Source organism: Sinocyclocheilus rhinocerous, unplaced genomic scaffold, assembly GCF_001515625.1.
Source record: "Sinocyclocheilus rhinocerous isolate Xijiao unplaced genomic scaffold, SAMN03320098_v1.1 scaffold615, whole genome shotgun sequence".
Taxonomy (NCBI): Eukaryota; Metazoa; Chordata; class Actinopteri; order Cypriniformes; family Cyprinidae; genus Sinocyclocheilus; species Sinocyclocheilus rhinocerous.
In genome coordinates, this window is record NW_015631049.1 from 802,534 (window position 1) to 829,722 (window position 27,189).

At 37.3% G+C, this 27,189-nt stretch overlaps 1 protein-coding gene across 1 annotated transcript in view; it reads left to right on the forward strand.

Annotated features, from left to right (window-relative positions):
• The window catches only part of LOC107741271 (teneurin-1-like), a 166,835-nt gene that overhangs the window by 16,978 nt on the left and 122,668 nt on the right, over positions 1 to 27,189 (forward strand). Inside the window, exon 2 of the mRNA XM_016553970.1 lies at positions 26,678 to 26,956. Coding sequence (XP_016409456.1) covers positions 26,749 to 26,956 — 208 coding nt within the window. The 5' untranslated portion in view covers positions 26,678 to 26,748. The remainder of the gene's footprint in view (positions 1 to 26,677; positions 26,957 to 27,189) is intronic.

A 27,189-nucleotide genomic window follows, 5' to 3' on the forward strand; every position in this document is an offset into this window, starting at 1 on the left:
ACTCTATGCTATCTGTGCGATACATTGAGCTACCTACCTGCCTTGTGTACTTACCTTCTGTGTCTCCTCCAGTGTGTTCTCCTGTGCTCAGTTTCTACGTCAGTTCCAGTTGTCATCTCCGTGGGGATATTCTTTTTACTCGTCATCTGATGTGTGTGCCGTCTTCCGTCTCCCTTCCACGAACTCCTGCGGAAACAGAGACTGTGTTATATTCTCCATCAAGTCAGAGAACTGCTTCATTGCCTTTACTACTCACCTGCCATTAGCATCTGCATCATTTGCTGTCAATAAATATACCAGTTTGCATTCTAATCCTCTGTGTGAGTCTCCTTCCATAACAGGTAGAGTACAACATAGATTTTGATAAGTATCTTATGCTGGTGCTTTAACAACTGCGTCTGATGAATTTTCTTTTAGATCACCGTAAACATACGCGGTTCTTTTTCTTTTCTTTTTTCTACCGTTGTGACAAAACGCTAGCTTTTCTAAATTGTAATAATAGACTACAACATAGATTTTGACAAGTATCTTATGCTGGTGTTTTAACGAACGTATCTGGAAGGATACTTTTTGTTTTAGATCATGGTGCAGTAGTCTACTTTTCTTTTATTTTCTAACTTGTAACAAACTCTAACTATTTTTTTAATTGTTTTAACAACACTTAAATACTTGTCTCGACCCGTTTTTACTCTTTTCTGGAAAAAACAGTCATTACATTGTTTCTGATCAGCACTCTGATCCACTGCACAAAATTTTCACCTAGGCCAAATTTATCCAAAACAGAGAAAAGATAGGACCATTCAATCCTATCAAACGCCTTCTCCGCATCCAAAGACAGTACTAGTGAGCACTTCTCCTTTGCCGAGATAATCCATCCACCTCACAAGTGTGGCATATCAAGATGCTGATTAGACAGCATGATTATTGCACAGGTGTGCCTTAGGCTGGCCACAATAAAAGGCCACTCTAAAATGTGCAGTTTTATCACACAGCACAATGCCACAGATGTCGCAAGTTTTGAAGGAGCGTGCAATTGGCATGCTGACTGCAGGAATGCCCAAAAGATGAAAAATATATCTGCCCAAAAACACCCTGTTGTAATTTTAAATGTTCTATGTCACTCAAATGAGTCTCTTGTAAAAGAGCAATTTCGATATTTCCTTTTTTTAAAAAAGTAAGTATCTTTCTTCATTTTACAGGATTATGGATACCTCGAATATTCCAAGTACAAATCCTAAGCACTCTAGACATTAAAAACTGTACAGACAATCAGTGGATACATAATACAGATAATCACAAAATATATTCCTGTAAGTGTACCCTTCAGAAATCTGAGCTTTAAACAAAAATAAAATACCAATAAAACACAGAAAACTATACAAGGGAACAAACCTGCCAAACAAGCAGGAAGGACTATTCTTACTCTTTTCTTCTGCAGGTAACTGCCTACCCCCCCAAAACACCACTCACATCCTTGAACATAGGATAAACACAAACCTCACCAAGCTCTCAGCAACATGATACAACTTCTTCACTCAGTGAATTATTTTGTTTATGTACCACATAACTACCCGCGAAAGTTTGTCACGCTAGCCCAGGCTGTCAATGAACGCAGTCACGTCATCCGGTGAGGCGAAGCGTTTCATTGTCCCATTGATGGTCAGCCTCAGAGTTGCAGGATACAGCAGGGCATATTCAATCTTCAGCTTCTGCAGTCGTTTTTTGACATCGTCGAAAAGCTTTGCGTTTCTTTATTACCATCGCAGAATAATCGTTGAAGAATGAAATCCTCGGTCCTGCGTCAGCGCTCCTCTCGGGATCCGTGCCAACATGACGAGCTGCGTTCAACACTCGCTGCTTGTCCGTAAATTTATGGAACTTTATGATGACAGGACTGGGTCGTTGCGCAGGTCCTGGCAAAGGCGCCAAAGAGCGATCAAGAAGCTTGATCCACCCTGCTAATCTTCAAGTAATTGGGCAGCCACTTTTCAAAGAAATGCACCGGATCACTGCCTTCGGTGCCCTCTGGCAACCCGAGTAGGCACAAATTACACCTGCGCCCGCGATTCTCCAGATCGTCGATATGTGCTGACAATTTCGCTCACTTTTTTTTGAAGATCAGCCACCGTAGCTTGCAGGCATTCGGTCAAATTTTCCACACCGGCGATCCGCTCCTCCGCCTCGCCCACTCGCTCGGCCAAGGCATGGAACTGAACTGTCTGATCGTTTATCGCGGATAGGACAGTATTCACTTTCTCATCTATTACCTTCGTAATGTTTTCGGTTAATTTGTCCAAAGCTTGTGCAAAGTTGGAGTTGGAGCTTTCCTCCTCACGACTATTCATGCTCGCGTCGTCCATATTAACATCCTGCTCGACGCCGCTGATAGTAGAACTTTTCGCCGCTATCTTCTTAGCTTTGGGCATTCTGTCAGATCCTTTTAAAAAATATTGATCTAAAGACATGGCACAGTAACCCTCCAACCAAGTAGAATGATTTCACTGAGTGAAAAGATATATTAAACCGAATATTTGAACTAATGTCACGGGAGCTCGCCAAAATGCGTGTCCGCTCTACGATGCCATCTTCCTCCCCCTTTAATTTATTTGTTGATTTTTTTAAGGAGTATATTACATATCTTGTTAAATTAAACTAATTAATTATAGGAACTGTCTTCCTCTAAAAATAGAAGCTCTAGAAGTGTGTGATAAATGAGGTTTCTGAGGCACACTCATTAAGTCTCTGATATGTGTGTGTTTGAGAAGCATGGACCCTCATCATTCTCATTGTCTTCCTCCAATATGTGAATAATGTGAATAAGATTGAGCATGTAGAACATGTCTCAGCGATGACCAGATTGACCGAGCGGCTGCACTCAGTTGAATGATTATATTCATGTTTTTAGATTTTTCACTCCTAGATATTTGATACGCATGAAAAACCACAACACATTTTATTTTACGTGATGGAAAGCAAATATTCTCTGTCTACGCTGCTTTATATGCTTTATAGCACAAACATATGTGTGAATGATATTTAGCAGCAGACTGTAAAAATGCTTTTTCTATTGGTCTAACCTTCTGTGCATTTTAACCTTACCATGTGAATGTATTGCATTTTGTATTGTGCGTGTTTTTGATAGTTGACAAATTGGAAACAGTAATGTATCCCTCTATCTTCGTCTGTTAAATTACACATTTCAAAAGGACTGAAAAGGCATAATATGTTGGCAAAAAAGCGTCCTCTCACTCTATAGGTCAGGCCATATATTTCCATCTATTTTAAAAAGGTTATGCTGCCTTTCAGCACAATGGGTAAAAAAGACACATTGTCCAGCTCGAGCACCCATAACAGCACCCAGCATATATGGCCGTACAGCTTGATTTAATGACACATCTTACATTGCAGGTTTAGAGTAATTAACATACTGATGAGACATTTTGGAATATATTCTTATTCTAATCAGCAGACTCATTTGCAAAGTAAGAAACATCATACAGCAGGGTGCCGGGGTTGGTTACTTGTCATTTAGCAGACGCTTTTATCCAAAGCAGCATACAACACGCTAATTTTAGGGGCGACCTGGGATCGGGTGTCTCGCTCAAGGGCACCACATTGACGATGGATCACAGTAACTTTCCAGAGTAAAGCTGTCCCTTGCTGAGGTGTGAACCTGCAACCCATGTACAGTAGCAGGTTGTCCAGCACAGTGAAGAGGTGACAGGAAATCATAGGAAGATGTGGGAGGATTGTATCTCGAAGTGACAAAAGCTGGATTGAACCCTTCAGGTACAGTAGTATCTCTGACAATCACTTCAGATTGTTAATGACACCAGGAGTCTTCAGCAGGGGGTCCTTGACAGATTAAGAAGTAGTTCAGCCTAAAATGAAAAATCAATTACTTATTAACCCTCATTTTGTTTCAAACCCTGTATTAGAAATGTTCTTCTTCTTCTACTTCTTCCATACAAGTCAGTGAGGTCCAGTGTTGTTTTGCACCCTTTCATTGTATGCACAAAAAACATGAAACTATGTGGGCCCTATCATACACCTGGCGCAATCAGAATCAGAATCAGAATGAGCTTTATTGCCAGGTATGTTTACACATACGAGGAATTTGTTTTCGTGACAGAAGCTTCCACAGTGTAACAGAATGACAGTGACAGAACAAAAAGACCATGCGCTTAGCGCTTTAGACCATGCGCTTAGATTGTTAAAATAGGGCCCTGTATGTTTGTGTTCCAAAAAATAAATGCCTACAGATTTGGAACAAAATGCAGGTGAATAAATGACAAGTAGGGATTTAACGATTCACTTAACTCATGATGTGATAAGATTCACAATACTGATTTCACAATACGATTTTCTCAATATTTTGTTTTTTAACAAAATTAGATTTAAGACAAATTAAAAATGAAAACTTGTCCTTTTATTTTTGCTTGGACAAAATGCTGCACATTTCTTTGTGGAATTGAAAGATGTCAAATAACAAAACGAAATTGAAATTTTAAAACAAACCCCAAATTAAATAAATAAATAATACAAATAAAATAAATCTCTTCATATAAACAAAATAAGGCTTTGCCTGTGCTCTTTCCATATAAAATTAGAGGCAACCACTGCATATTAATCAAGATCCAAACAAAGATTCTGAATATATGCAGCACGAGCAGTTTTTAATCTAAAATAAATTGTATAATTTGAAATTTTTAACAAAAAACAGAATAGTCTGACTTTAGTTGTGTGAAACTGTTCAGTACTACATAAAACATCTGCATGAAACAAACAGCAGACGGACTGAATGAAAATGCAAATTCACTCTCTGACAGCAGGTGGCGCTTATGGAACAGCAGGGATATAGTGTTTCCTTGGTTACAGCTGTAAACAAAGCAGAGCTGCACTTATACTTTAATATGTATTATACAGAGGCAAGATGAGAAGAAAATACCATTGAAACGTTTCTAAAGTCAGTTCCCCTCACAGATACATTCATCCACCCCCAAATATATCGCGATTAGTTTAACATCTCAACCGTTTTGAATCTTCACATAGGTTATTTGTATCGATGTTCAACTGGCTTGCGGTGCATCGTTACATTCCTAATGACAAGCTAAACAAAGCTAAATTTAAGAAGCTTCACTGTGCCCCACACAATAAAAAGTATACTTAAAATGTACAAGTATATGACTCATCATAATTATTATTGGCCTCCCAATGTACGTGTCATGACAAAGTATGTAAATGCATTAATATAGCACAATATGTACTTTTGAAATCTGGTTTAGTGTGCATAACTAAGATGATATTGCAGTAATTTATCACTGTGATTATAAATATTAAAATCCTTGATGATTCTCTTAGCTGATGCTCAGACTTGTTATTCTCTAATGCAGAGCATTTGCTGTAACAACCATTTCTTAAAGAAAGCCCTCTGGCTACATTGATGAAGCCCATCGAGTGATTAATCAAGCACATGGGCAGAGTTTTGTCACAATACAGTCCTCTAATCTGAAGTTCTTAAGCCAAGCTGTAATTTAAGTATGATTGGGTTTTAGTGCGTTGAGATGATTAGGCATTTGTGAAAGAGTTTGCTATCAGTGAGACAGCTTTTAAAATGGGCCCTGTCAGGCTTTCATCTGTGCCACTGCAGGTGCTTTGTTAACCTATAATAAGGGCACTTGAACGGTTCACCTCAAGGCCAGACTCCAACTGGCCACCTGTTGTGGAATGATTACGGGTAATTGTAAGTGTGTGTATATATGTGTGTGTGTGTGTGTGTTTAAAGAAGCCTTAAGCCTGTAAAGCCCTCACCTAATCACCTGTAACTGCTTAGCCAAAGATCTAGGACTGATTTGTGTGTGAGATCCAAAGCCCCGTAGACCTGATCTGATTCCACTGCCGTTCTGTTTCCCTTCAATGCTTCTGACATGGATTCTGTTAAGAAAGCGTAGCCCTGCGCCAGAAATAAAGCCTCCTGGACCATAAGAAATATTTTATTACAGTTCTTCTCATTTAATTTGGTTCATTTCCTCAAGCTAAACTCAGTTTTCCCAATGCACTTACAAATATCTGTTTGGCATTTTTTGTATTCCATCTCATAAATTTGCATTGCTACTGCATGCTTAATGCAAAGCCTGTATTTTAAAGACACTTCTGTACTGAGTCCCTTTGAATTGATGTGACCTCACAAAAATGACACCCTCAGTTTCTATGACAATGACATCAATAGCGATGTCACGGGGATCAAGCTGAGAAAATGCAAACATCTGAATAATTCAACAAGTCATCTTACCGCACCGAATCAGAGGGGTCGCCAATGAAAATGGGGGAAAAACACACGAACAACGAGGGTTCTTGAAAGAGAAAATATAAAACCATCTCACTGAAACATTGTTCACTTCATTTTGTTTCTGACCTCATAAAGCTGCTCATTTAAATGTAATATTTTATATTATTTAATATATATATATTTTCATATTCTGTTGCATAATTAATGAAGAAGTGCTCTTTTTGTCTTCATCCAGCATGAGTATTTTGGAGGAATGTGGCAGCGTTGAAATATCATGTTGTGAAATTCTGTTAGCCTATGAATTTTTTGTCAGAGCCACTGTTTGCATGCTTGACATTAAGTGTTTTTGTTGTTGTAGAGATTATGGATGTGTGCCGAGAAGGAAGAGAAGCACATTGGGGTCATGGTGGAAACGCTGCGGAGAGGTGTTTATTTAGTATTAAGAGACCGATCAGACTGAAGAGGTTTTGGAGTAGCCGATGGGTAAGTCTCTATCGTGCTAGAGTGCACTGATAGTGCTCTACGGGAGCTCCTTGTGTGTCTGTACACTCTTCGGGAGTTCTCCAGGAGATGGGGGCTGAGGAGGCGCAACATGAATTTGGAGTGTCTCAGAGAGACCGTCTATTTAGATGCTTCAGCTTAAACCTCATCCGTTTCTGTTAGTTTGGAGGAGAGGAAGAGAGCAGCATTACTTGTCGTCTTGTGTAGCCTTAGCCTGGCGAGCATGTATCGACTCCAGCTGTGCCGCATCTCCAGTCTTCAGCTGTGTGTTGTGGTGCTGTCCAAGGTGCTAATGGAGTGTGTGTCCTAGAAGAGCTCGCTGATTGGTGCACAGAGGACTTGCTTTAACACGACTTTCTTCTGACTACAGCCAGTGTAAGTAGCTCTGCATAAAACAGCTAGAGATGCACCATATTAGTTATTGGCTGGTTTTAGAGTTTTTATTTTAGGTACTTTATGTACAATAAAAAATACTTCTATTCAGCATGGATGAATTAAACTGTAAACATGAAAGTAAAGACTTTTGCATTGTTTAAAAAAATCAACTAAATTTTGCTCTAATGTTCTTTTGAAGAACAGTTGTAGAAGCATTTTTATTATTAATGATAATAAAATGCTTCTTGAGCACCAAATCTGCTTAATAAAATGATTTATGAAGGATCATGTGACACAGAAGAATGGAGTAATGTCTGCTGAAAATTCAGCTTTGCCATCATAGAAAAATAAATTACATAAACAATTATGATACATTGTAATATTTCGTCTGACCTAAGTGTCAGTAGCTCTGCATAACTGATGAAGCAACTAGGGATGCACCATATCAGTTATTTTAAATTGTAGCTAATAATATTTTTTATTGTGAAGTTATTTTAAATTGCAATAATATTTCACAATATTACTGTTTTACTGTATTTTTGATCAAATAAATGCAGCCTTGGGGAGCATAAGACTTCTTTCAAAATCAAAAATGTTTTGAACTGTAGTATATAAGTACTGTTTGATACTGAATATATTGGCTTATATTGAATATTTAATTGTACATGACCATTTCCCATATTTTTACATTTCAGTTACTTTTGCCTCCATCTAAGACACGCTAATAATTTGACAACACTGTTAAATGTAATATTTAGCAAATCCCAAAATGAATAACCATTTTTCATGTTGAGTCTGAGTCCACCTTGTCGAGTCCAAGTCCTTAACCAGTTGAGTTTGAGTGGGAGACGTTTATTAATGTCTTACTTAATTTTTTTGTTACTTATTTATCTTTCACATGGATTTGACTGTACTCAGAAAAATTTCTGAGCCCAAAATGTCAGAGACCATGTCAAAGTTTGAGCACAAGTCCACCTGAGTGCATCCGAATCAGAGTTAATTTATAATTGCAGTCTGAGTCCGAGTCCAAATACCCAACTCTACTGTACAATATAACATAGAGATGCCTAACTTCACTAGTAGCATTTATAATAATTGGTTTTCTTTTTAAATTTAGTCAAAATGATATATCATTTTAATATCAACCATTTATTCACCATAACGTGAAAAAAATTAGAGTCTTATCGGACAGAATTCAATTAATATTGGTGCATCCCTAGAAATAACGACTTCATGAATGAAAACGTTCATCTTCTTTAACACGAGAGAACGCTAAAGGGAGAAAGAGAGAGAAAGCAAATTCAGTCTCACAATGAGAGAGCTTTTTAGGCTGACATGAGCTTTTTATACAAATGAAACTGTCTACAGCATTTAGTTTTAAATGTGTTTCATTATATTATTTTACATTGAGATTTTTTTTCCCAAAGTGTCCACTGAGATAAAAACGGATGAAAATTATGTTTCTCTAAAATGTCTCTAAGCTCAATTTGGTTTCCACACTTGCATCATAAATTCACTCCAGCTTATGAAATTATTGACGTATTTATTCCGAACCTCATGAGATCAAGGCTGAGCGGACAATACTGTAAGTTAGATCTGAAATTCAATGTTAATTGAATTGGCTCATTATGAGAAATTCAGCAACATTATGCTACATGCACAAAGAAGTTATTCACAAATGTGAAATGTGGCTTACAAATGTTTAGAAGATTAAAAACTCTTAAACTTGAACCACTCTCATTCAGAAGCCTCTGGCTTCTCAGTAACACATGAACAGCTGAATTTATAAAAGCATTTACTGCCAGACTTCTAGAACGAAATGTCTAAGCCTGTGATTTGTAGAGGTTGTAGATGGTTTCCAGTCCATCATTTCGAGTAGAAGTACATGTGAAAAGGGGGGGGGAAATGTGCCATTTGCTGCAGGCGGTGGTAAATGCAGCTTGTATTCAAACATTTGAAAACGTCCAAGGTGTCAAACAGGAGCGTTTCTAAAGGTGATTTACGCATTAGAAATATGAGGTCCCTCATCTTCCTGCCTCTGTCAGTGACTTTTGTCGCAGGGTCTTTTAGATCAATGCAGAACTGTGAAACTCAACAAAGACAAATTATAGAAAGGGATCTCATTTGCGATATGCCGCGAGGATGGGGAACTTCATTTATGAGCGGAATTAATAAACGCATTTGGAATTTGAATCGGAACGTCCCCGCGGGCTCTGGATTCTAAACATTCCATTAGTTCGCCGGAATGCTGTTGCTCTCAGATAAACGGACTCAGCTGTAGCCGAGTTTATTTATTCTTGTCCACCAGCTCGAAAAGATATGCCGCTCAGAGGAGGTGCTCTGGTTGCGACATTAGTATGCAGGTCCAGCACGATTGGGCTGGTGATTAGCTTAGTAGTTACCGATCCACACCGGTAATGTGGCGAATGGAGGTTCAGTCCCAGGTGAGTGTGATCCATGAACTGGAGAGTTACTGAGATCACAGTGCTGCTCTATTACCATCAAGCCCTTGAGCAGGACACTGAACCCCAGGATACTCCAGAGGCACTGTCCCTGCAATTAGTGTACTGTCACTTCGGATAAAAAACCTCTAGTTAATGGTCCAGGTAGATGGTCTGACATGAGCAACGCAACTAACTTGTAACTGAGATTCCCGCTCTGGGTAAAAGGAGCTGGGGAATATCTTAGATGCATGATTGAACAAAACAATGGTGCAAGTTTGTTGTTTTCACTGTTAAAAGCTTGCGAGATGCATGGGGTGGGGTGCTGTATTGAACCATTTTTTCCCTCAGTGAACCTGTAGGCGTATGCACTTCCTGTGTTCTGCGTTCTCCACTAAAGACTCGTAATTTTGTACGTTTGTATACTCATGTTGATGTCATTTGTACATTTGGTGGTTGGGATTGTTTGTGTAGGTATGTATGCAACCCCCTACTGTTTTTGCTCATCTTAACCAATCTCCTGAGAATAACTTAATCACTTGTCTCTCCCTTCTTTCGCTGTTTCTCTCTCTCTGTGTTTCTGAAATGCTAATTTATTCTCTCACTCGTTCTTTCATTCTGTCAGGGTGTAGGTGGGAGAAATGACTTCTCGGTGAGAGGGGATACACGCTGGTCTGAGATCAGTAAAATGGAGACATCTGGTAATGAGAACGACTTTCATATGCCGCCGAGACCTTGCTGTGTGTAGCTTTTTTCTTTTTCTTTTATTGATGCATTGAAAGTTTTACAAAAGCAGACTTCCCCCGGGCCGAAGATATGCTTTTTTTCCAGCATGGAAAATCACTCCACAGTAGTGTATTATGATTTGTTTACCCTGGTTTAAAAAATTCACTACTCTGTGCCAGGATGTTTCAGAGGTGCATTTTATTGGGTTTTTCGAAAGGCAGCGGTTTTGGGGCGGAGTTTCATTAGGGCGATTGATTGAGTATTTCAGAGCACAGAGCAGGAGTTCATAGCTGAATAAATGCCAGACTGAAAAAGGCTGTCCCAGTCTGTCCCCAAGCATAACGGTCACCCTCAGATTCCTCATCTCATGAAGGAGAATCGAGTTTGAAGGATGGTTTTCCAGAGAAGGCAGATGTGATGTATATGTCACCCTGTCCTTTAATTAGTCAGCAAAGACAAAGACATTATTGCTGCACTCCTCCGTTCTCTCTAGTCTTGGTGAGAGTCAATTCAAAACAAGTAATTCAAGAACAATTGAGAAAGAAATTAAAAGGCATTGGCACAGAAATGGCAAGAACCGACGATCGGAGAAAAAGAGAGTGTCATAGGGAGAGAGAATGTGAGAGAGTGAGAAAGCTTTTCAGGTTGACCGTGACAAGGTGAGAGATAATGATAGAATCCAAACCCTAGAGAGAAGTGTGTGTGTGTGTATGGTGTTGGTGCTGATATTCATCATCGTGGGTCAGGTGTGTATGACCTTAGTCGCTCTTTTGTCTTGAAGGCTCCCAGTGAAAACAGGTATTGAGGAAAGTTTAAGGGCAAAGCACACAGGCCACAGGTCAATCTCTCTCACCACGCATACAGATTCTGACCGTTTTCCAGTGTTTGTGGCTTGTTATGGTTGTCGATTATGGCCGTGTCTTGTGCTCGCTCAACCGAGGGAGTGGAACTTAGAGCATAGAGACACTGAATACAGAGGAAGAGATGAATTTGGCTCTGGGTCAAAACTCGAACTATTTTTTAACTCACTTAGACAAGCATGTCTGTTTAAAATCTATTTAGTCTGATCTGTCTGGAAATTTTACCTTTTAGTAACAATTGTACTTCAAGCTACACATGCATTTTAATAAGGCCTGGATTTATATGTAATATTTAGGGATGCACGATATTATCGGACCAATATCGGAATCGGCCGATAATGGCTTTAAATGTAAATATCGGCATCGGCCCGATATGAAAAATTATGCCGATATGTCTTGCCAATAAGAGGAATATATTAACTCACATGTGCTCAGGGTGTGCTAACAATTAGATCACGTCAGCAGTGTGGCTCATTCTTGAAGCAAAGTTTTGCCTGAATGGTGATTGGATTCACTGTTTTGATCGCTGCATTTAAAGTGAGAATGCACTTACAGAATGACACATTTTGTGTATGATAGAGTAAACAGGAATAGCACGTGCAGCGGCAGCCTCCCCCGGGTCCTAATGCCCGCTCAGTAAGGTGTTTTAATTCCGTAGGGGGCGCAGTTGGCCTACTTCTAATAAAATGAAAGCAAAATACACACATAATATTTAGACTGTGTTTCTGATTAAATAAAGCAGTAATTGATGCCATAAAATCATGAGTATGTTTTGATTTAAAGGTCAGAAGCTATAGCTTGCATGAAATAAAATCACATGACAACTTACAACATGACACTTAAATTAAATCATTTTATATATACTGATTTATTCATTAATGTGTTATATGTTATATTTTTTAAACAAATTATGAACTCTAAAATATTTTTATTAAGCAACTCTTTTGCTTTAGACCATTTACAAATGTTAAATCATAAAATAAAATGTTAAGGTTACCACTGCATCTTTCCGGAAAAAAAATGCAGTGATTAATTAGTTTATTTATAGTTATTTATATTTAATATTATTTTGTTGGCAATATAAAATTTACTAGTATCATAAAATGTTGCAATCATTTTTAATGTGTTTTTTATTTAAATTAATGACCATTTAAATTAAATGCCAATGGGTTTGTTTCAGATCCAGTCCTCTTGTCATGACTCATGAGTATAAGAGCATGAAAATATATTTGAATAATATTTTTTATCTAAATTTCTCTTTCAAAAATGTTTGGAAACATTTATTTATGTGAATCAGTGCTTTTGAACTGTTTTAATGAATCTGTTCAAAAATGATTCAAAAATAAATTTGCATCATCACTCAGAAGTGTTGATGTGTAGCATTTTACACACCTTAAAATGTATATGTGGTTTAGTACAATATATGTGCATGTAAATGCTGTTCATAAAAATATATTGTTATATTGTGCGTTTGACAACAGCACGGAAAATGTTATCGCTGTAATTAATTTTTTACTATTGCGTTAAGCTGTTTATACTACCTACATATTTCTGAAATTATGATTATTGAACATAACTATTTCATAGTAAATATAGCAAATATTTCATAGCATTTATGATACTTTATAATCAGTGGTTAATTTTATTATGAATAATTGTAACTATAAATAGACTGCATTTATAATGCTTTTTAAATAGCATAGTGCAGTACAAACACAAACAATCAGCTTCCAGTTTCATTTGTTATATAATGTTATCATACACTTCCTATACTTTTTCAAGGTTTAATCATGAATAGGCGTAAATCTTTACTAGGCTTCTAGTAAAATATCACCTTTTTATTGTGATATATATTATTGTAGTTCATGATTTAATTGATTTTTATTGTGTATTTAGTTTTTTTTATCATGCTGTTTTATGGGATTTCTGTGTGATTGTTAATTTTTCTTACCAATCAGCACAGCAGACTCTGTTTCCTGTGAGCCGTGTTATTTAGTAAATCACTCTGATGATATACACACCTGCTGGATGAGAGTGTAAAGATGGAGATCACACCCCAGCGACATCTAATAAAAATGTGCAAACGTCAGCCCCAGGGAGCAGGAGTTCCTCCCAGCATTCTCTGACCACAGGTGCGTGTCCCCACCTGCCTTTTAAAAATGAGGCCGCTCCAATGCAAACAGGGCAGAAAAAGCATTGTCTCAGTCTGGAGTGCCCAAATAATTTTAGGTCTGCGTTGCAGTAGCTATTTGCATACCGCTTATATCAGATTGGCACAAGTGACGCGATCGGTTCTCTGGTAGAAATGAGATTTGCATGTTTTGCCCTTATTTACTCTTGAACATTATCAGCGGGCCAATGAAGGAAATTGGCTTTTTATTATTGCAAAGATTTACGTATTTATGTCATTAGTAGCAACACCTGCAAACTCTCTCAGTTCGCAGTCGCACTGAAGAGGAAGAGAGAGGAAAAAACAGGAGAAGGGGGAGAGAATGATTTTCTCCTCATGCTCTTTATCAGCACTGAAGGGTTACGTTCAGCCCACAGAGAGACAGACAGCAAGAATAGAGTCTAATTAAGTCTCTTAGTGATCAAAAAGTGTACGACTGTCTCCAGTGTGAATGACTCACACACATCAACACACACTCTCTCTGTCACTTCATCTGTGGCTTTCTTTTCTTAGCCCTAACAAATTTGCATTCTTTAGATGTTGCCTTTATAGCTGCCTAATACGAGCACAGTGTGTGTGTGTGAGTGTGTGTGAGCATAGACTCCTACGTTTTTACCTTGTCAGCAGTTTCACAATTGGAAGCAAAAAATCCTATTTGTCTGTTGCTCATCAGGGAACTCTGTATGTGTATGTGCATGACACACATTACATCCCTTTCATGTGAGAATCGGCGTGACTGCCTTCGGAATGATCAGAGGCCGACGTCCGGTGATTGAAGGGGAATGTGGCACAAATGGAGCCGTGTGTCCCTCTGTCCAGAAATGAAAGAGAGTCGCACAACACCATTGAAGCCTGCCCTCCAAACATACACATTTACATACCTTTCAGACATATTTTTCTCTTTCAGTGCTCTCCCCCGCTGCTACAAACAAGCACACATACTCAAAAGACAGTATAAAATGTGTTCCTCACTCTTTATTTATTCTAATTCAAAAATGATGCCAGCATATATTATAGGCTACTAGGCACAAACACACATACATATCATGTGTTGGCCTAGTTCTGATCATAATGTTTGGCTGGTGATGAATGCTGAATTCTCTGTTTACAGGATTAGTCCTGTAGGGGGTGTGTGCAGATACATGACTGTCTTTGTGTGTATGAATGTGTGAGTGTGTTAGATAAATGATAAGTGATTTAACAGTATAGCCAAACAAATAGATGTGCCTCTGCCTCATCTGGCAAAAGTGTGTGTGTGTGTGTGTGTGTGCGTGCGTGTGTGTGTGCGTGTATGTTTACTGCATGCCTATACCTTTTGTTTAATGAACTGATTTCATGGTAAATAATTGAATGCCAGTAATAATAATAATTTAAAATAAATTGCATTTTAAAATATATTACAGAAGACTGCTATTTTAAGTAGTTGTAATAATACTTTGTTACTATTTTATTAATATTTCATTACTGTTTTTGCTGTTTTTTGATCAAATAAATGCATATATATATTGCATTTATACACACACTAATTGAATTTACATGATATCATCAGATTACATCTCTATATCAGCTGCATGCAGCAAACTAAACTAAAACAAAACATTACAGCTCACCATAATAATCAGTGGGAACACTGGGCTTATTTTCCTTCAATAATACGGTCCCAACGAGGAAGGATGGGTGACAGTGAAATTTAAAGCATCTAAAGCTAAACTAAACTATAGAACCTTTCCTCATGTTGGGAACCTTAAAGTGTGGAACCGACGTTTTCTGAAATCGCACCCTATATAAATTTGGATATTGACCCTTAAAGAGGAATTGCACAATAAATAATACAGTGGGATTGACTATCGCCTAGAGTCATGTTGCGTTCTGGCGCCCTGGTAGCAACGGATTAAATGTGTTAAACTGTATTTATTTAGGATTTTCTTAGTAAGAACAAAATATTAGAAGGACATTATTCCAACAACTGTGTGAAACAGTTATCACAGTGTTTGAAATGTCCAGACTTGACATTCCTTATAGGACAAAACAATCTGTATTAATTTCTTTTTTATATTTATGTGTTAACTGTCCTTTTCCATTTCTCATTATGTGTGTATGTGTTTGTGTGTGTGTGTGCTTTCACTTGATGCTTTTGTCAGGTTATGGGATTCATAATTCATTATCTCGGTTAGAAGCATCAATCACTGTGAAGGGATCTTTCTTTTGTATTTAAAAACCTGTCTTACTGCCTTCTGTCCCTCTCTCTCTGTCACTCTGCCTTCTCTCCCTACATTCGTGATTAACCCTCATGCTCAGCAAACTCAAACACCTACACTCTCCATATGTGTTCAGCTCACTCTCCACTGGATATCAATTTATTTTAGTTCAGGCTTTATTGAATACTGGTGTAATATCTTTGGAACACTGGAGTAGTTTTTTAGTTTTTTATTATTCCAATTTATTGTGTATAAATAGGAATAATAAAATATTTTCTGATAAACTGCATGATAAACTCTTTCTCTTACACACACACACACACACACACACACACACACACACACACACACACAAAAAATGGGGCTGTGAGCCACTGCGCAGTGTGTGTGTGTGTGTGTGACGGAGTGTTTTCACTTGAGTTGCATACCAGAATTAGAAACACTTCAGAAAAGCCCTCAAGAATGAGCACACCCAGATACTTTAGCCTAACAGGATCGAGAGAGAGAGAGAGATGAGGTGGTGAGGTGACAAAAAGCATTTAGATACACAAGAGTATTGAATGCCATTAGTGAGAGAGAGAGAGAGAGAGAGAGAGATGGGGAAGTATGGTTGGAGAGGCAATGAATGTGAACATGTGAATACAGGGTACCTTTATTGACATTAGAATCATTTAATGCCATCTCTGGCCCTTCTGTCCTGATTTTCATGATGAAGCAGTACAGCATGAGAATATTAAAACACTACATGCTTTTTTCAGTGTTTTTGGAAGAAGTCTCATATGCTCTTCAAAGCTGCATTAAAAAAAAAAATTCAGTAATAATGTGAAATATGATCACAATATAAAATAACTGTTTTCTATTTTAATCTTTTTTTTTTTTTTAATTATTATTCCTGTGATGGAAAAGCTGAATTTTCAGCAACCATTACTCCAGTCTTCAGTGTCACATGATCCTTCAGAAATCATTTTAATATGCTGATTTGGTGCTCAAGAAACATTACGTATTATCAGCACTGACAACAGTTGTGCTGCTTAATATTTTTATGGAAACTGTGAGTTCTTATTTTCAGGATTCTTTGATGAATACGCTGAAAAAAATGGTGTAGAACAATTTTCACTTAGGAATGGCTGGTAAATTTCTACAATTACAAAGAAGCAGCAAGTAACACATTGAATTAAACATGAGAATTTGTAGAAGGAAAAACTGAAATAGTATTTTTTTTTATTTTAATTTTATTTATTTTTTTGTAAAATGTACTCAGAGCTCCAGACTGTGCCTGAAACAGTCGCATTTGTGACCATAAATATTCATATGCACTGGCGACTATATAAATGTACATGTTGTGATTTAAAAACTTGCATGTAATGCCTATTTTCCTGATTGTTTTGCGATCGCATCATTTGTTATGTTGACGTAATAAACTGAGACGAGGCGCATCGAAGTTTTAGTGGAAAAACAGTCCTCATCTCTGCTGAACAGCTGCATTGACGGCACACCTGCTAAACGCAGCTCCAGTTGTGCAGCATGAGAGAAATCGAAAATGACAGAGACATGTGAAGTAAAAGTGCAGAAAAGCAATGTCTATTTAGTGCACAACTTGAACAAACTACAACAGGTAAAGCTATCAGTTGAGTGGACATTAGCAATATCGTTAACAATTCTCATTTAGAATCAATACTAATATGGCTTCTTGTAATCAAGATCTTTAGTCTATATGCTGTGTTCTGTTAATGCGTGAACTTCATATTATTTGTAGCGCACTTGCCTTCCAATAATCTCAATAAGCTTTGTTCTCTGTTGCCTTTTAATAAACAAAGCATCGGCTTTAAAATTCAAACAATAAAAACCTTTTTGGCGCTCATTAATGTTGCATAAGCGATCTCTTTAGCGCCTCAGTTCAAGCGGCATGTGAACCCATCATATCTTTTTCTTTGCTACTATAGTATGAAATAAACATGAATGAACATCAAAAGGCATATTATAAGATCCAGTACAACTTACTGAAATGTCTCATGTAATCGCTCATTCAGTGTTTCAAACTGCAGAAAATGTGTAAAGCTTGTAAACAATGCCACGTAACAATACATTTACCTCAGAATAACCATTTGCTGTCCATAAGCTCATTAATCAACTAGAAAAAATAACTATAAAGAGGAGCATTTTGCTAAATTTATGCACTATATTGCATATTCATATTTTTTCTTAACCTGTTGCCTACATGATAACAAAGAATGCAAGGAGCTAAAGATAAAATTCAACACCTCCTATATAATTGCATGTTACTAATGAAGAAAAACAGACTGGATGTGTGCAAGACTTATGACAACATTTATAGGATGCATTGAGGAGGAGCCCAAACTACACTCAAGGGCCAAGTGATGCTGATATAGTTATGGTCCGTGATATTGGCACAGATTCTGTGTAATAAACAATTCTTTGTGACTGTATATAGTTCTCAAGTTTGAAAAGACGTTTAGTTCCCACTTTAAGTGAACCTTAGTTGCCAGGACATCTACAAGATGGATTAAAATGCTGATAAATGCATGACAGTATGACTGAAACGTTAAAGTGTTAAAAAATACATATAAAACACATTTATTCTGTGGCACTAATTTGGGGGCTAATTTTGTTTCTTATCGGAGCCAATGGCTCCTAAGTTGAATTGTTTTTTTGTTTTTGTTTTTGTCTGGAGCCCTGGTACTCCAGTTTTTTTTTTTTTTTTAGTGTAGAAAGTTCAAAAGGAACAGCAAAAGAACATTTATTTATGCTGTTTATGCATAAAATGCACTATGTATTTAAACATTTTTAGTACATAAATTATCTGTATTTATTTTATGATGTCTTAAATTTACAAAAAAAAACAAAAAAACGTGAGTTTCACAAACCTAAACTACACAACATTTGCTTCATTTTGAGACAGACATAATTTGGTCAGACTGGTTCAGACTTTTTGAGTGATTCATTAAAAGTACCTCAGTGTACATTCAAAATGCCACTTCAGCATAGGGTGAAATTTCACTTCAACATTGATTTGAAATTTCAAATCTTGCTGTATGTCTGACACATTAAATATTTTAAGTATTAAATATTAAATTAAGTATTAAATATTTAAAAAAATATCCATGCTGGGTGTTTTTATCTTAAATTACTAGTCTATGTGCGTATGTGTCAGACTTTGGCTGTTGCATCACATCATACTGAATATGAAACAGCAATATTATTTCACTCTCGCTGACCATATTGCTGAAAAAAATACTCTGTAGCATTGCATGTTTAATATGGCTTATCAAGTTAATATCAAGTTTTCTCAAAGCCATCTAGATGATAGAAAGGAAGAATGCGTCCTGCATGTGTGTGTGTTTGCACGCTTGACAGCTGTTACTGCCCTGGACTGAAATTCACCGTGTGCAGTGTTGGAGTAAATTGCTGTCTGATGAATCGGACCTCAAGATACTGCGATAAATCACTCTGTTGCCAATCAGAAAAGGCTCCTTTTTGACATTTTGTTTATCCTTGTCTCTTCATTATATTCATGATTGATCATTGGTGTCAGTGTTGAATGCCACCTTTCTCATGTCTATGTTTCCTTGTTGTTTGGCAGCCAGGGCTCCAGCTATATTGCAGCCAACAGATCACCAGCCAAAGGCTTGGAACTTGAGAAAACCAGTGTTCATCAGATGGCCAGTGAATGGTCTGTGAATAAGCTATCAGAGAGTAGCCTCACCCCACGTCCTCCTTACACTGCTGTCTTGTTCAGTCTACATCACCAGGTCATGTGTTAATCACATAAAGGTGAGAGAGTAAGCACATAGTGGAGCCAGTAGAGCTGGTTAGAAGCTCATCTTTTGACAGTAGACAACAAAAGGCTTCTGACAGCGTATTAAATATTTTAAGGAAGCTTAAATCAAATCAAATCTTGTCACATTCTCGAACTATTCAATACCTTTATGAACAAGCTATAACAGAGCTTCAACAGCTGCTGTAGGTAACGGCACCCACTGCCAACTTAGAAGACTAGGTTTTTGAAAAATAGCTTTAGCTCAACAATTTCAGATGGTTTTCTATTGATTTCCTCTGTGCATTTAAGTTGACTATTTAATTTAGGCAGGATTCTCATGATCTTGAAAATCCTAGAAATATCACTAAATTTGAATATTGTGACTTTCAAGGGTGGTAAAGTCATAAAAATGACAGAAATCTTGACCTGATTAAGAAGGCATGGAAATATACTGAATGTGAATTTTTCTGGTTATGTTCCAATCTGTGCTCTATATGTAAAAGTCACATGAATATCATGGATGTTTATTGACCTAAATATGTAGAATTTTCATATTATAAATGCGTTCTGTAATTAGTTTCTGTATCTTGCTGCAAAACCTGAATTGTTTGTTTGCAAACAAATCTGTCCAGATGACTGGGTAGAAAGTTTACCTGTGCACAGTAAAAATACAATGAAATAGGAGACTAAGTAGTAGGGATGTAACGATTTTGCTTTCACGATTCGATTCGATTCACGATTTTGCTTTCACGATTCGATTCGATTCTCGATTATTATAATTTTTTTTAACAAAATGAGATTTAAGACAAATTATAAATTAAATGTGTCCTTTTATTATTGCTTGGACAAAATGCTGCACGTTTCTTTGTGAAATTGAAATATAACACTATAATAATATATTAATATAGCACTTGCATATTATTGCTCTTTTGTTGGTTTTGATTGCTTCTATTGTCCTCATTTGTAAGTCGCCTTGGATAAAAGTGTGAAACAGCAGACGAGCTGAATGAGACGCAGATTCTCTCTCTGCCAGCAGGTGGCGCTTTCCTTGGTTTCCGCTGTAAACAAAGCAGCGCTGCACTTATGAACTTTAATATGCATTATACAGAGGCAAGATGAAAAGAAAATTTTTTAAAGATTTAAAGATACATTTCTAAAGACAGTAAATTCCCCTCAGACATGCATTCAGATTTGTTTAGCATCTCAACCGATTTGAATCGTCACAGATTTGAATCGATTTTCGATTTTCAACCGGCTCGCGGTTAATCGTTACATCCCTACTAAGTAGTGAGAGGAAGAGTGATTTGTTTGAAAAATGTAAAGAATATTGATGTGAATGTATGTTTCATAAGTAGACGGTATCGCCATCCATTTCCTTAACCCCTCCTCCAGTTTGGGTCTCCATGGTGATGATCATTGTCAGATATGACCCCCAGAGATGTCTGACTAGCTTCAGGTTTATGTAGAAAGTGTGTGTTTACCTTTTTGGGAGCACTGAGAAATGCCACCAGCAAGAAATATTCTTAGCTGACCTGCGCTTGACTTTCATGTTTATGGACTCTGTTTGTGTGTGTGCATGCGCTGTCAGCTTTTATTTTAGGCAGTATCAGGGCTTTGACATGCTTGTGCAGTTGCTCAGGGCAAGAGCTTTCTCTTGCTGCAGATCTGATTCTCCTCCAAAGAAATTGCATGTATTTGTGTGTGTGTGTGTGTGTGGGAGGGAATCGTTCAGTGCAGAAAGTGACTCTGGCAATAGAGAGAGATGGATGAGGGAATGTCAACTCTTGCTGTGTGTGTGTGTGTGTGTGTGAGACTGTTTTAGAGAGAATCAGCGCAGGAAGTCTGCACTGATAATCTGAAGATGGATGAATGAATTTTATCCACTGTGTGTAGATGCAGTTTGTGTGCGTGCCTGAAAGAAAATATGATATGTCTCTACGGGCTGCCTGTAATATTGTACGATTCCCAGCAGTCAAATCATGCTAATGTTATTGTTGACAATATTTAGAAGCAAATATTTTTACATTTTCAAACATTTGTATTAGTGTGTCTGTGTCATATTCACATGGCACTTGATTGGTGCAGCCCCACCCTACATTATTACCTTTAATTTAATTAAACCTAATTCTGTTCAGATTTATTTGTAAACCATATTTTGTGCAAATGATGCAATGCAAAGACATTAATGTGTCAGTTGGCAAACATATGAAAGATTAAAAGTAAGGTTGGTGCATAATTAAACAGGAAGTTATGTAACTAATAGTGCAGTTAAAGAATAAAATTAAGAAGACATGCACATAGATCAAGGGAAATATGATATATTAAAGTATAAATAACGCAGCAGTTAAACCATATGTAATAAATACATAAAATAAAGTTTACAAATAAATAAATCAGCCATAGGAATAAAGAAAACAAATCAGAGGTTGTGTAAAAAATTTGCATGTTTTGTTTAAACTGATCAAGAATGTGATTTCTTCTAACAGCCATTGGAGAGCAATGAGATTTACTACTGACTGCTGGGACGCCAGTGTTAGGAGACCAGAGAGACCTGTTTGAAACTATCCTCACAAGCTTATTAGATATGGATTTAGGTGCAAGCCCATTAAGGGATCTGTACACCGGTAACAGAAATTTGAAATCAATCCTAAAATTTACGAGAGGCCAATGAAGGGACTTTAAGACATGCGTAATGTGTGCTTTCATTCTGGTCTCTGTCAGCGCTCGTGCTGCAGCATTAATTTGTAGTCTAGCCGGGTGTTCTGGGGAAGAGCAGACAGGAGAGCATTGCAGTCCAGGCATGCATCAATCTCTCAGCATCTGCTCGAAAGAGAAGCGCTTGGACTGTTTCTTAGCTGATAAAAAGCAGTTTAAGTGGCCTGTCTGATGTGGACCTCAAAATTCAAATTTGTGCACAACGATACACACACGTGAGACTTAGGCCCAATCCCAATTCTATTTTATACCCCTTCCCCTTCTCCTACCCCTCCGCCTACCCCTTCCCCTTGTCCCTTGAAACAGAGTGTCAAGGGGTAGGGGTGAAAATATTCCCCTAAGAATTGGGACACCACTACTATGCCGTCACACGTCATCATGCGTCAATACACACACCTATGCTGGTGTGAATTAGAGCCTTTAATTATCGTTCTATATTAATGTCTTTTTGTTCGCTCGCGCAGCCATGTTGCCGCTGAAGCCGGTTTATGCTGAGATTATTCATACCCCTTCGTTTGAAGTGTGGTCCCGAAAAATCTTCGTTTGAAGGGCTATCTGGCCCTACCCCTCCAACCAAAAGAGAATCGAGACAGAATCGGGGAAGGGCTAAGGGGTAGAATTGGGATTGGGCCTTAGTATTCAAGAGAGGATTTTCACATTGTAGACAGTTTCACTCTCCGCCCTTATCTCTGACTAAGAGCCCTTCGATTTTCTCTTTGTTAAGTTGGGGAAAGTTCAGTGACACAGAGTGTTAATACTGTCCATACATTGATCCATCTCTACATTGAGCTGTCGAAACATCAACACATAAACCAATCTGATTATATGGCTAAAGTGACTGGGTGATACAAAGATGCACAGTTGTGTATCAGCAGCAGGAGTATGAAAATCTATCTAGCGTTAGTTTCACCACCCTGAGAGTCAAATATAATCATTTAAACCACAAGCTAAAAAAATCTCTAAAGCCTGATGCCATAGGAAAATATAGTGTTACCATTAAACTATGGTATATGCTCTCAATGGTAAATGTGACTTTAACCTCCACGGTCCAAGTGGGTGTCAACAGTGTTTCAGGAGAGGAAAAGTTCTTTACAATCTACTGCAAACTCTCTTTCAGTTTTTGTTCCATTCAGGTGTGGATCCAACCAATTTCTGATGGATGAAATACATCAGATCATGCAAGTAAAATGGGTTGTGAAACACCAATTTTGAAATTTTGGTCACTATTGATAAGCAGCAATTATTTTCATGCTATTGTTGCTGACCAATAAATGTTTGATATTATACATCTATGTACACTAAAGGTAAAAGTTTGTCGTCAGTAAGATTTGAATGTTTCTGAAAGGAGTCTCTAATACTCACCATTTATTTGATTAAAAATACAGTAAAACTATTTGAAAATATTTAAAAATGTAATTTATTCCTATGTTTGCAAATCTGAATTTTCAGCAGCCATTACTCCAGTCTTCAGTGTCACATGAAATCAATCTATTATGCTGTTTTGAGGCTAAAGAAACATTTCTTTTTTTTCTTTTTTTTTTGGAAACGGTGTTGTTATTTTTTTTTCCAGGATGCTTTGATCAATAGAAAGTTCAAAAGAGCAGCATTTATATTTGAAATGGAAACCTTTTGTAAAATTTTAAATGTCTTTATTGTCATTGTTGCTGAAAAAATATTAATTTCTTAAAAAAAAAGAAACCCCTCAAATTTCTGACCCCAAAACACTTTAAAATTATAGTATGTATTTTTATTATTGATATCGTTATTCTTTATTTTTCAGTATCCGACGTAAGATGAGTGCAGAATGAGATTGATACCTTTTATTTTTTAAATCTGCTTTAGAGAAAAGAATAACCTTTGAATAATAAAAAAAAAAAAAAAAAATGAATAAAAATAAACACTGGTTAGATGGTGCCTGAATTTTTTATTTATTTTGCTGTTATGTAAGAGTAAGCAGGAAGAATAGGCAAAAATATCCAATATTGGCCAATTCCTGGAAAAAGTCTATATGGTTCTGATATGTTTCATTCATTATCTGGTTAATTAATTAATTAATTTTTAAATTTTCTTTGAAGAGAAGTAAAACATTGTACTTCTTTTCAAAAACTTGGGAGAGCTTTACTTTTCCTGTTAATGGATGATACATAGAACCAATACACTCATCTGAAGCACCTATAATGCAACATCAATGTTTTATATAATATAGCCAACTTAAGACCTCTACAGCAAAATATGGTTCTTAATAAGGAGGAGCTTTTTGTTTCTGACCCCACATGGTGTTGCAGAGAACCACTTGAGACTTTATTCTTACTTGTTGCTCTATGATAAAGGAAGAGCATCTCCAAACATAAACTGTGTAGACTGGAGCACAAACCCAATTAGGCGCACAATTGTGCATACGTGACCAATGTTTGTGCCCCCTCTCGGCGGTTTGTTCTCCTGCACTGTAATCATCCTAATCGTCTGATTACAAAGACTTATTCAGCACTGCCATAAGAACCCTCCCCATCTGTCTGCTTCAAGTGTACGTGTGCGTCTACTTTTGTTTATTCCTGCACAGATTTTATTAGTGGCCTTAAACCCTCTTTACATGTTACAGTAAGTTCCGTTTTGATCAAAAATTGTAGTAATATTGTTCGATCTGCTTCCTTTGCTAGACTTCACATGAGTCTCATGAGAGCAGAGCGAGAGAGACAGATAAAAGGAGTGTTTGTCACCACCGCTATTAACTAACAGACTATTAATTGTGTTTGCGTGTGAAGACGTTGCCTCCAGTCTGCAAAGTCTCCAATTGGCACTCGCTCTGGCACAACATCCAATCAGCAGGCAGCCTGCCAGAGACTGACAGGGATTTAACTGCATATCCCTCCCACATCACTTAGTCATGTCGTGCATTTCCGCATCAGCCAATTAGTAACCCATTACCAAAGCAATACAGAGTATACACACTAACGAGCATTTGATGGTAATATTTAACTTCTATTTCATCAGTGTCAGGATGTGAGCGACTTTCTTTCTTTGTCTGTCTCCCTCCTGTCTGCTTCCCACAAAGTCTTTAACCTGTCTGGTCATTTCTTGAGCTCCTTCTATCCTTCTTCATTTCTTCCTCTGTCTACTCTCATCCTTCCCTCTTTCATTTTTCAGCCATGCTTCTGTTCCTATCCGTCCCCGTCTTCATCTTCGTTTGACTCTTCTTCTACCCTGTACGGTCTGTCAGTTCTCTTTCATCCCGTGTTCATCCGTTGCACCTCTCCTTTTCATCTGTCTCCTTTCAGCTGCGTCTCTCCTTTCTCTTTCTCTCTGTCTAACCGCATCTTGTTTTCCAGTGGCCCTCCTCTACCTGCGCGCTTCTCTGTTGAATGCCAAATGTTCTTTTCAGGCTCAAAGGTCATTGAAAGGTCATGGTCAGCGTTTAGATTCTGGGAAGTAAAAGCTGAAAGAGAGCCGTGCTCTCTGGAGAGAGAGAAAGAGAGAATTGTGTCAGTGCTAGAGCACTGAGTAAGATATATGCAGGGCAATTCAAGCACTATCTTGTCTGACTCCAATATTAGTTTCCTATATACACAAATATTATAAAAAGAAATATAACCAACAAGAACAACAACAATGAAATTACAATAATAATAATAATAATAATAATAAAAGAATAACACACATGTGTTGCAAAGGCAGGTGTATTTTGAGTGTTTTTTTTCTCTCTCAGAAATGTGCCTTTTTATTATGGTAGAGTGATGTTACTGATCTAGGCCTACAGAACTCACTAATTGATAATGGAAGTCCTTTGTTATTTTCATTATTGATTATCAGTTTTTACATTATGGTTATTATTGACATTATTATTTTCAGTATCAATTGTTTGTTGCATCCCTAATAATCTAGATTGGTCATGAAAAAGCAACAATGGTTCATCTCTAATGAGAGGAGCTCCAGATGACTGTTACAACATCATTAAAGCCAATTTGTTAGTTATCATTTTGTTTTCTTTCTTTAGAAGAACTGAGTGCATTAATACTGGATGTACTACACTGTCAAAGGAATCAATATAGATTTATTTAGAGTGAAATTTCAGCTAATTCAGAATGTAAGATTGATTGGGTTAACCACAACAACAACAAAAAATAATCCTAATGAATTATTTTAATCTATTATTGACTGGTATACTGTATAGTGAGACAAGTTAATTTCATGATTTAATTGGCTTCATTACCGGACAATTGTATAATTCATAAGTTTGTTTCTTTTTTCCCTAGCCTTTCACCCTTTTTATCTCCTCTCTTTTCCTCTATCTAAGCATCTCTTTATCTATTCATCTCGTTCTCTCGATCTCTTCCTCTTCTCTTTCATTTGTCCTCTGAGACCTTCTCTCTATTTCTTGGTGGTTGATGAATATTTGACTAAAACATGGGGGCGGTTTTGGAAAGTGTTTCTGTTTTGTTTTGTCCTTCATGCCTCTTTAAATTTCTACTGAGCAGCCGTTTGTTCTCAAGCTGTTTCATGTATCGTGTTACAAAAAATTGCACTAGTGAAATGAAATTTTAGAGCACATTTGAACTGCTGTTGTTTGTTTTCTATTTCATCGCCTCTGTTCTGTTCTTTTTTTTTGTTGTTCTTTGTGTGTGTGCAGTGTGCTTTGAGTGAGTTTTTGAGATTACTGAGTGTGTGTGTGTGTGTGTGATATTGTGAAAGTAAGCAGAGATGGAAGAGAAGCTGTACCAATCTCTGGCACGGCCCCACCCCGGCCTGGAGCTCAGTTACTCCAGCTCATCTGAGGAAGAGGACGGCACCAACCTTCATCACAAACACTACAGAGAGGCGCACGCCCGCACCGATTATGAGCCTGACCGCAGATTCACCTACAACAGCCACAAAGTCCGCAGGAAACCCTTGGAGCAGCCGCAGAAAGGTAGAAACTTCTGTTTGTGTGTGTGTGTGTGTGTGTGTGTCTAGATTGTGGGCCATTCAGAATATAATGTTTTTTAAATTAAATTGTAAACTCTTTTACAATCAAATTTTGAGTTTAAAAAAGTAGAAAAAGAATGTTAAAAAGAATGACATATACACTACCATTCAAATGTTTGGGGTCAGTAAGATTTTTTTATGTTTTTGAAAGAAATCTCTTATGTTCACCTAGGCTGC